This window comes from Myotis yumanensis, unplaced genomic scaffold, assembly GCF_028538775.1.
Source record: "Myotis yumanensis isolate MYYU_CA2020_CCGP unplaced genomic scaffold, mMyoYum1.0.hap1 SCAF_14, whole genome shotgun sequence".
Taxonomy (NCBI): Eukaryota; Metazoa; Chordata; class Mammalia; order Chiroptera; family Vespertilionidae; genus Myotis; species Myotis yumanensis.
The window spans coordinates 33,744,833-33,753,989 of record NW_027223765.1 but is presented as its reverse complement, the minus strand read 5'-3'; the positions used below and the strand labels follow the sequence as shown (position 1 = coordinate 33,753,989).

Below are 9,157 nucleotides of genomic sequence, written 5' to 3'. Positions count from 1 at the left end.
ATCCCAAACTTGGCCCCTTTTCTCAATGGCAACCACCCTGGTCCAGACAATACAATTTCTAGTCTCTCTGCTCCTGACCTCAGCCCACCGTCTGTTGTCATTACAGCAACCAAAATAATCCAATTAAAACCCATCTCGGATCATGTACCTCCTCTGCCCAGCACCCTCCCAGGGCTCCCCCTCACTCAGAATAAAACTCAAGTTCTTTCACGGCCCTGCATAATCTACAACCCGCCTCTTGCTCTCTCTGATCTTAGTGTCTGTGACTTCCTCTCTCACTCTGCCCCAGTCACACTGGAATGTGCTCCAAACACTCCAGTTAGACTCCCTCCTCGGGGCCTTTGCACCGGGCATTCGCTCTACCTAGAATGCTTTCCCCAGACAGCTACCTGGCTGCTTTCCTCACTTTTCAGGTCTCTACACAAATGTCACCTTCTTCCCTGGCCACCCTGAGTGACGTAGTAACTGCCAGCACCACCTTTCCCTCCATCCTGCCTTATTGTCCACCATCTGACAGACGGTATATTTTCTTGTTACGCATATTTCCTGGCTGTGTATTTGTTTGTTCCAGGAACCAGGACAGTGTCTGACACATAGCAGGTGCTCAGTACATTTTGTTGAACAAATAAGTGACCTGAAAGGGTAGCCCCAGAAGCATTCCAAAGGCATTCTAGGCAGAGGGAACCATGTGCGCAACCATACATGCTTAGAGGTAAGAGACACTGCTGTGCTGGGGATCTGTGAATGATTCAGTACAGTGGGAGAGCAGGGGTGTGGTGAGCCGGAGCCGGGGGGGGGGGGGGGGGGGGAGGAGAAGGGAGAGTGAGAGAGGCAGGATTCCGAAATCAGGCCAAGGAAGCTGGATGTTATGCTGAGAGTGAAGGGGAGCCACGCAAAACAGACACGGTCAAATTTATGTTTTAGACAACAATTTGGCTACCTTATTTTGGATTGGTGGGGAAGCTGTGGGAGGTAGGCATCCGGTGAGCATGAGCCAGGGCAGGAGAGATAAGGACAGGGTCAGGGTCCTGCACTGTTGAAACCGCCAGCCACATGTGGCTGCTTATGGAGCCTTTGAAACGTGACTGGTCGGAATTGAGAGGTGCTGTATGTTTAAAACGCACACTGGATTTCCAAGACGCGGTATGAAAATAGAATATATACAATAGCTTATTTTGGATATATTGGGTTAAATAAAATATATTATGAAAGTTAGTTTCACCTGCTTCTTTTTGCTATTTTTAAAGTAGCTACTGGAAAATTAAAATTTTTTCATAGGCACATAGAACTCACAGTGTGTTTCTGTTGCACAGCATTGAGTTAGAGGGTAGAATGGACAGGGCTTGGTGGTCAGTGGACTGTGAGGGTGAGGGAGACCCTGTTCTAATTGCAAGTTCCCAGTCCCCTCCACTGCTCCGTTGTGATGACAGCATAGTCTAGAGGCAGAAAGAAGGGGCCACAAGGAAGAGCCAATAGAGTTAGTTTTTATCTCTCACACACAATTCATATCGTCACAGGAAGAACTATTTAGAAATAGGTTGACAGAACAGGCAATTAGACCTCCGTCCTGGAGGGATGTAAGGAGAAACTTGAAGACCATCACAAAGCAGGGAAAAGGAAGTTGAACTAATTATTCTCAAAATATGGTCCCTGGACCAGCAGCATCAACAGCACCTTTTAGAAAAGCAGATTCTCAGGTCTCGTCGCAGTCCTACTGAATCACAAACTCTGGAGGCAGGACCCACAATTTGTCATTTAACAAGCCCCCAAGGCGATTCTGATGCCTACTCAAGTTTAAGAACCACTGGACTAAATAATATTCCTACCATATGTGAATGACTGACACATAGGAGGTGATAAAAAAAAATAGCCACTACCTTTTGCTGGCCTTCCAGTTCCAAGTTGAGGTACTCCCCCTCTCTGAGCAAATGCAGAGTTTACCTCCTGTAGCACCTGGTTGTATGTGAAGTTGGCACAGGGTGGAGGCACAGACTCAGGGCATTTCCTATTTGTGCCACAGGCAGAACTTCAGGACCACGACACAGCTGCCAGATGTGTAAGGGAGGCCCCAGCTCAACTTCATCCCAAGGTGACCCCACTGCTGAGTGTGTGTGTGAGTGTGTGTGTGTGTGTGTGTGTGTGTGTGTGAGAGAGAGAGAGAGAGAGAGAGAGAGAGAGCATGTGAGGGGGGGGGGGGTGTTGATTCATGAGGCAACCCCCCACTGTCCTATGGGCACAGCTGACAGCCCCGGGCGAGCTAGCTCAGCAGCTGAGCGTGGCATCCGGCTTCCCTGCATTCCAGAACTGCCAGCCTGAGGCCCACCTGACTCAGCAAGCACGTGCGCTCTGGAGACACCAGAAGCTCAGACACAGTCTCCACATCCATACAAACACGAGGAGAAGGCAGCTCCTACCCATGGTGAGATGATCTGTACAAAGTGCTCAGACCAGTGCCTGGACAGCTAGCCCTCACTGCCCCTTGGCATTCTTGTGATGAGGCCGTGGGATCCCTCTGGCTGATGGAAACTCCCCAATGACCTCTTCTGTCTGAGGATTATGCACTGTAGGTATAAGGGGGAAAGAATGTGCACCTACTGTGAGTACCCAGTTCCTGACAAAGACGCTTGTAATTCCCTTAGTTGATGGAGGTGATCAGCTCACCTTACACAGAGCTCCTAAATCCCTTGACATTTTCTGGGTAATGGAAGCCTCTTTTGTTCTAACGAGCCAACTCTTGGTGAGCTCTTAGATAGCTCCAGGATGGGGCTGGCCACCAGGAAGACCGAGCTGTGATTAGAAACTTGGAACTTTCAGCCTCTGGGAGGGGAGAGAGGCTGGAGACCGAGCTAATATTTAGTTGTGCCTAGGTGATGAGGCCTCCATAAGAATCCCTCATTTATGGGGTTCAGAGAGCTTCCAGGTTAGTGTGCCAGGAAGGTGGTGTACCCCAATTCCATAGGGACAGAAGCCCCTGTACTTGGGGCCCTTCCAGACCTCACCATATGTTCCACTTCATCTGGCTGGTCATTTCTATCCTTTATATCAATATAATAAACCAACAAACGTAAGTAAACTTGTTCCTAAGTTTTGTGAGCTTTTCTAACTAATTATTGAACCTGAGGAGGAAGCCTTGGGAACCCTCGATTAATAGTAGGTCAGTCAGAACTGGGAGAGGCCTAGACTTGCAATTGGCATGTGAAATGGAGGAAGTGTCTCGGAAATAAGCCCTTCACATTTGGAGGCTGTGCTAACTATGGGTAGTTAGTGCCAGAATTGCTTGGTAGGAGGGGGAAAAATCACATATTTGGTGTCAACACTTAGAATACTAGCATTGAACATGTAAGTAAATACATTGTAGGTAATGAGAGCAAGACCTACCCCTGTTAAAGAGAGACATACAGCCTGGCCGGCGTGGCTCAGTGGTTGTCTTGTTATCCAAGGGCACACAGCCAGGAAGCAGCCTCGCAGGGATTTGAACCCAGGATTGTCTTGCTCCGAAGCAGGAGCTACTCGCTTTCCCCAAGAGCCAGCAGCCTCCTGGCTACTTAGAGAGACCATCCTTGTCCTCCTACAGGTCCTTCCTCGCAGCTTGTATGTAACTGTGGGCAGCTTCACAGAAGAATTGTTGCCCAAGGTATTAAGGTTTCTGGGTTCTGTCCTAACTCCATCCCAGATGGGTGACCCTTAGGAACCCCCTTTGCCTCTCTGGGTCTCAGCTGCATCGCTGTAAAATGAAGAAACGGATCCCGATGGCCTGAGGGTTGGGGGTGGCAGGCAGCGGCCTTGGTGCACACTTTTCAGATCCTACCTGGCTCTTGGACCGACCGGCATGAGAAGTGGGGTAGGGTGGAAGGGCTGTGGGTGGCTTGACCTGCAAGTAGCAGCTCCTGTTCCCTGAATGCTTCGAGGAGAAAGCTGAGGCCCAGAGAAGTACAGTGACTTGGCCACGGCTACACAGGAGTGGGTCTGGCGGAACTAGGATTCCAACCTGAGACTGTGATACCATGCCTAGGCCACCGAGCAGGGTCGAGGGGCTCGGCGGGAAAAGCCGGGATCCACAGGAATCACAGGGAGGAGTTGTCCCTTGACAAGTAGTGACCTCCCCGTCGCTGGGAGCATGCAAGCCGCTGCTGGCCGTCCACGTGCTGGGGCTGACGCTCAGGAGGGACGACGGAGCACCTCGCGGACCACCCCCCTCTGCCTCCTGCAGCAGCGGCGGCCGAGGCCGGAGCACCAGCCCGCGGGGCGGGGCGGGGGCTGCTATTTCTGTCCGGTGAGCGCAGCCGGGCGGCGAGGCGGGGCAGGGGGCGCCCGCGCCGCCATATTCCCCTCCCGCCGGCCGCCAGCGGCGCGCAGCCACCATGAGCACCGCCGCCTTTCACATCTCCAGCCTCCTGGAGAAGATGACGTCCAGCGACAAGGACTTCAGGTGCGCCCGCTGCCCGCCCCGCCTCCCCCTCCACGGAAACCCTCGGCCTCCCTCCCCTCCCGACGCGCCGGCCCACCCCCGGGACCCGCAGCCCCTGCCTCCCCCCACCCCGCCCCCACCACCTCCCGCCCCCACGTGAAGCCCGCACTTCTCCCCCCTCAACGCCCCCACCGGCGTGTGACTCTAATCTCTGCTTCACCTCCCGCCTTGCAAACTTCAGCCCCTGCCCCCTGTCCCCCATTGAAGCCCCAGCTCCCCCGCTGCACCCGTCCTCTGCCTCCGCTCTCTGCACCTCTGCCTCGGCTCTCTGCACCTCTGCCCACCCCTCGCCGCGCCCCGCATTGGATGCTCCCACGGTGAAGCGAGGGAGCCTAGCGCTGCCTGTTCTTTCCTGCATCGAAACCCGGCCCCTTCCCGAGATCACACCCCGCGGTTGACTTTTTTTAAAAAAAAAGATATATTTTATTGATTTTTTACAGAGAGAAAGGGAGAGGGAGAGGGACTTAGAAACATTGATCAGCTGCCTCCTGCACACTTCCTAGCAACCAAGGCATATGCCCTTGACCGGAATTGAACCTGGGACCCTTCAGTCCGCAGGCCAACGCTCTATCCACTGAGCCAAACCAGTTAGGGCCCGGGGTTGACTTTTTCACTGATAACCTCAGCACCCTCCCTCTTCGCTCTTCCCCATATCACTCCAGGCTTTCTCCCTGCACAGGGTGTCCTTTCCCATCTCATCCCCTCCCTTCCCTGGTCTTCTTTGACACAGCTTGAAGGCAGAGACTGGCTGAGTGGCTTTGCAGGCACAGATAGATGATGGTTAGGGTGGAGGATTCTGGGTTTTGTGTGCCCACTCCTCTTCTTCCTCCTTCCCCCAGCATCACGGAGCCACACAGGAACAGAGCTGAAAAGAATGGAGGAAACAAACCTCTGGTCCAGCCCCCTCATCCTGGGGGAATGGGTGAGACTGAGGTCCAGGGAGGTGAAACGTTGTGTGTGCCATGGTCACACAGCCAGTTCTGGACCCTCTGAGCTGAAAGGAGCCTGCAGAGGCCAATATAGCTGCACCCACTTGTTGAACATTCTATCACTTTATCCCCATTCTACAGATAGGAAAACCGAGGTCCAGAGGCATGAAGGGCCTAGGTGCAGTCACAGAGCTAGGAAGTGGAGGACTTGAGATCCAAACACAGAGGCTGAGATCTTAACAGGCCGTCTGATTCCAGCCCCCTGACTGGTGAGGAGATTGACCCCTCTGCCTTCTCCTGAAACCCATTCCTCAACACACCTCAAGCCTCTACGATAGCTTTAGCAGAGCCTTTGAGCCACAGTTCTGGCTTTAGATCCGGGGCCCAACCATTTACTGGCTGTGTGACCATAGACAGGCTGCTTAACCCATCATGAACCTCAGCTTCTGTTTCTATAAATGCGGATATTAATAGAACCCACCTCCGAGGGTTGGTGTGAGGGTGAAGTGAGTTAATGCACGTGGAATGTTTAGATTAGTGACTGGCACCAGGTAAGCACTTAATAGATGGACCCATAATTTGGTGCCTATCAGAAAGCTGCCATGCCCTCTCCCCATTCTGGGCCTTTCCCTGGAAGTTCTGTTCCCCGTCCTCATTTTCCCCCCTTCGCCTGGCTAACTCCTACTCAGTCGTCACCTGTTTGGGATGCCTCCTGACACCCAGGCAGGTTTAGGCACCTCCCCTGAGCTCCCACACCTCTTCTGCCCATGTTTCTGCCATGTCACTTCTTAGCCTCGGGAGACCCAGGGCTCTTGGACCACCAAACTGGGAGCTTCCTTTTTCCGTCCCAGAGCCTGTTCTTTGTACCGAGTAGGTGCTCAGTGAATATTTTCTGTGTCCCAGGCTCCCTGCCCTGCTCTGCAGTGTCATCCCATCAGTCCACCTGTCCACCTGGGTGATGCTGATTGCTCTTCCTGTTCTCCAAAGGCTTGGAGAGGTGAAGTGACTGGCCTGCGGTCACACAGCCGAGGGGATTTGTACCACCGTTTCTAGAACCTTAGGTCTGGTCTCCAGGAGCGGTTGGTCCTGCCTCCTAGAGCCTAGGAAGCCCCTTCAGCCTGCTCTGCCAGTGGCCCTGAGAACATTTAAAACTACTCAAGCATAAGAGGATGGTGTCTATTTTTAAAGTCCAAATACCAGAGAGGCCGGGTCCTGCTGACCAGCTGTCCAGGCACCCATGTGGCTGAGTGTTTCCGCCGAGTCTCCTCTAAGGTTTCGCTGGAATGAAACTGAGACTGTGTCCTCTGGGTCCTGGAGGCAAGCAGTGACTGCAGATGGAGGTCCCCCGGCAGGGTGGAGGGAGTCTTTGGTCCCTGTTATCCCTGGGCATGGGCCCCACTCTGTGGGCAGGAGGCTGCCCCGTTCCCACTCTGACTCTAACAGGGAAATGGGTAAACTGGGGGGGGGGGGGGGGGGGGGGGGGGCGGTGTCTGGTAGGAATCCCCACATCATTTCTTGAAAACACAATGGTATTGGTTGAGGATCCAGGGGAACTGACTGGTGGGGCTGATTTTCCTCCCAAATTGCTGTGTGACACTGGGCAGTTCCTGCAACCTCTCTGAGCCAAGATTCCTCGTCTGCTAAGAACTCATTGCCCTCTTAATACCTCCCAAGGATGTTATGAAGTAGGGCAAAGAAAATTCTCATATTTTAGATGGAAAAAGCGAGACTCGGAGAGGAGTCGGTTGCTAAGGGTCACCCAGTTGATAAGTGACAAGACCAGTGTATTTACTTAAAGCCAAACTTTGGTGCTCAACCTCTTGTCTACCCAATTAAACACTTTCCTGTACACCCCCCACTATCACCACCACATACATATACACAGTAGAGCTTTCTCTCTCAGAGAGCTAAGTGTTTCCAGAAACTTGGGGTGGGGGTGTCTGCAATGCTGAGGCATATTTCACAAGGGTTGATTTCGTAGTTGAGGTTTTCACACATCTGTTTGGCATTGAGCCCTGTTAGAGGCTGACTCTATCTAACCTTCCTCCCTTCCTGCCCTCATTCTGCCCACCCCCCACCCCTACCCCACCCCGCTCCAGGCCCTCTTTGGACCTGTTCTTTGCTGGGCCTGGAGTCCCAGAGATGAAACTGACAAGCCCCTGTGAGTTCCTAATTTAATAGGGGAGACACATGGGTGACCAAGTGTGCAGTGTAGTGTGAGAAGTGCTGTGATGGAGGGGCGCAGTTCTCGGAGGGGTCCTGTCCAGAGGAACCAAGTGTGCTGAGAGAGCGTGGGGAAGGGGACAGGGCAGGTGGTCAGAGGAGTCATCCCTGAGGCTGATTTGAGCTGGGCCCTTGACAGATGAATAGGCTTTCAACAGGTGGAGGAGAAAGAAGGGACAGAAGGCCCATCTTGGGCAAAGGAGCACATCCCTTGGGTTGCCAGGCTGAGCTGGCTCTCCATGGACTGCAGCAGAAATGCAGCTTAGAGATCCTGCCTGCCTTCTGAGAATGTCCCTTCAGCTGGACAGACCTAGGAGTGCATGTGCCTAACCCAGGCCTTGGCCTGGCTCAGACCCAAGCCTCTTCCTTCACCTTATCATGGCTGCTTCTCCTGTGATGGCCAGGCCCAGAGGTGGACACAGTCAGCCCAGCCACTCCTTCCTTCTCTCAGCAGCTTGAGGCTTATCCCAACATTAAAAATATACAGCTGTGACAGTGACAGGTGCCCTCCTGGTAACAGGATGGTGTGGGCCATCATGACATCCAGCAGCAGGTCTGTGCCTGCAAAAATGAGGCGGACTGTGACCGGTTTTGCAGGGGCGGGGGAAGGAGGGGAGGGCTGTCAGAGCTGGTTGATTGACTGGCTCAAGCCAGAAAGCAAGGCTGGTGTGAGGGGTGGCCTGGTGGGTCAGCAAAAGCTGGAAGCTTCCTGGAGCCACCACTCTTTGGTCCCGACTTCATGGCATCTCTCCTTGCTGCTCTGTCCTGCTTTCTCCTCTAATGTCCACTCTCAAGTGCCTGCAAGAGCCTGTGAGCAGGTGGAGTGGGCCTGATGGGAACCTGGTGGCCTGGAGGGCGTGTCTCCCACCGAAAGAGGGCAGCCATGACTTGGCTGGAGCCGGTTATTGTCACCAGGGACAGTAGGCCCAGTTGTATTCAAATATTCTGTTTTCAAGAGAATCTGGAAATCATTACATTTATGTCAACTCTCCCAAACATTTGCAAGGTGGACACAGCTGAGGGCTGCCAGTTTAAGACTCTGCCCTCCTTTCTGAATCTTGGCAGGAATGGTGCTCCACAGTGCCCCCTGCAGCCCAACTCTCCATGGCTTTCCAGCTCAATCTGCCTCTGCACATTCAAATGCCCTGAACAGGGCATCAGGCCACACGGATCTGCCCACCTGGGGGTGGGTAGCCCTTGACTCCGAGGACCACCTAGGTCAGGAGCCACAGCTGGGGGTTGGTCAGCTGTTGACATCAGTGTCTAAGACATGCTCGGGCCCCTCAGCATGGCCAAGGGTAGTGATTCTCAGAGTGTGGTCCCTGCCCCTCAGCATCATCCAGGGACTTGTTAGAAATGCCCCAGCCCAGACCTGCTGGTTCAGAAACCCTGGGGGTGGGGCCCAGCGGTGTTGGACAAGCCCTGCAGGTGGTTCTCAGGCTGGCTACAGTTTGAGAGCCACTGGTCTGAGGGCAGGGGCTGAAGTGGAAGTGGGCAGGGGTAGCCCCTTCCACCTGTCTGGTAGAGAGCCTTCTTG

The 9,157-nt window shown here is 53.7% G+C and overlaps 1 protein-coding gene across 1 annotated transcript in view; it reads left to right on the top strand.

The window, feature by feature from the left end:
* The first annotated feature begins 4,348 nt into the window (after window positions 1-4,348).
* The window catches only part of CAND2 (cullin associated and neddylation dissociated 2 (putative)), a 26,512-nt gene continuing 21,703 nt past the window's right edge, over window positions 4,349-9,157 (top strand). Inside the window, exon 1 of the mRNA XM_070433600.1 lies at window positions 4,349-4,429. Coding sequence (XP_070289701.1) covers window positions 4,362-4,429 — 68 coding nt within the window. The 5' untranslated portion in view covers window positions 4,349-4,361. The remainder of the gene's footprint in view (window positions 4,430-9,157) is intronic.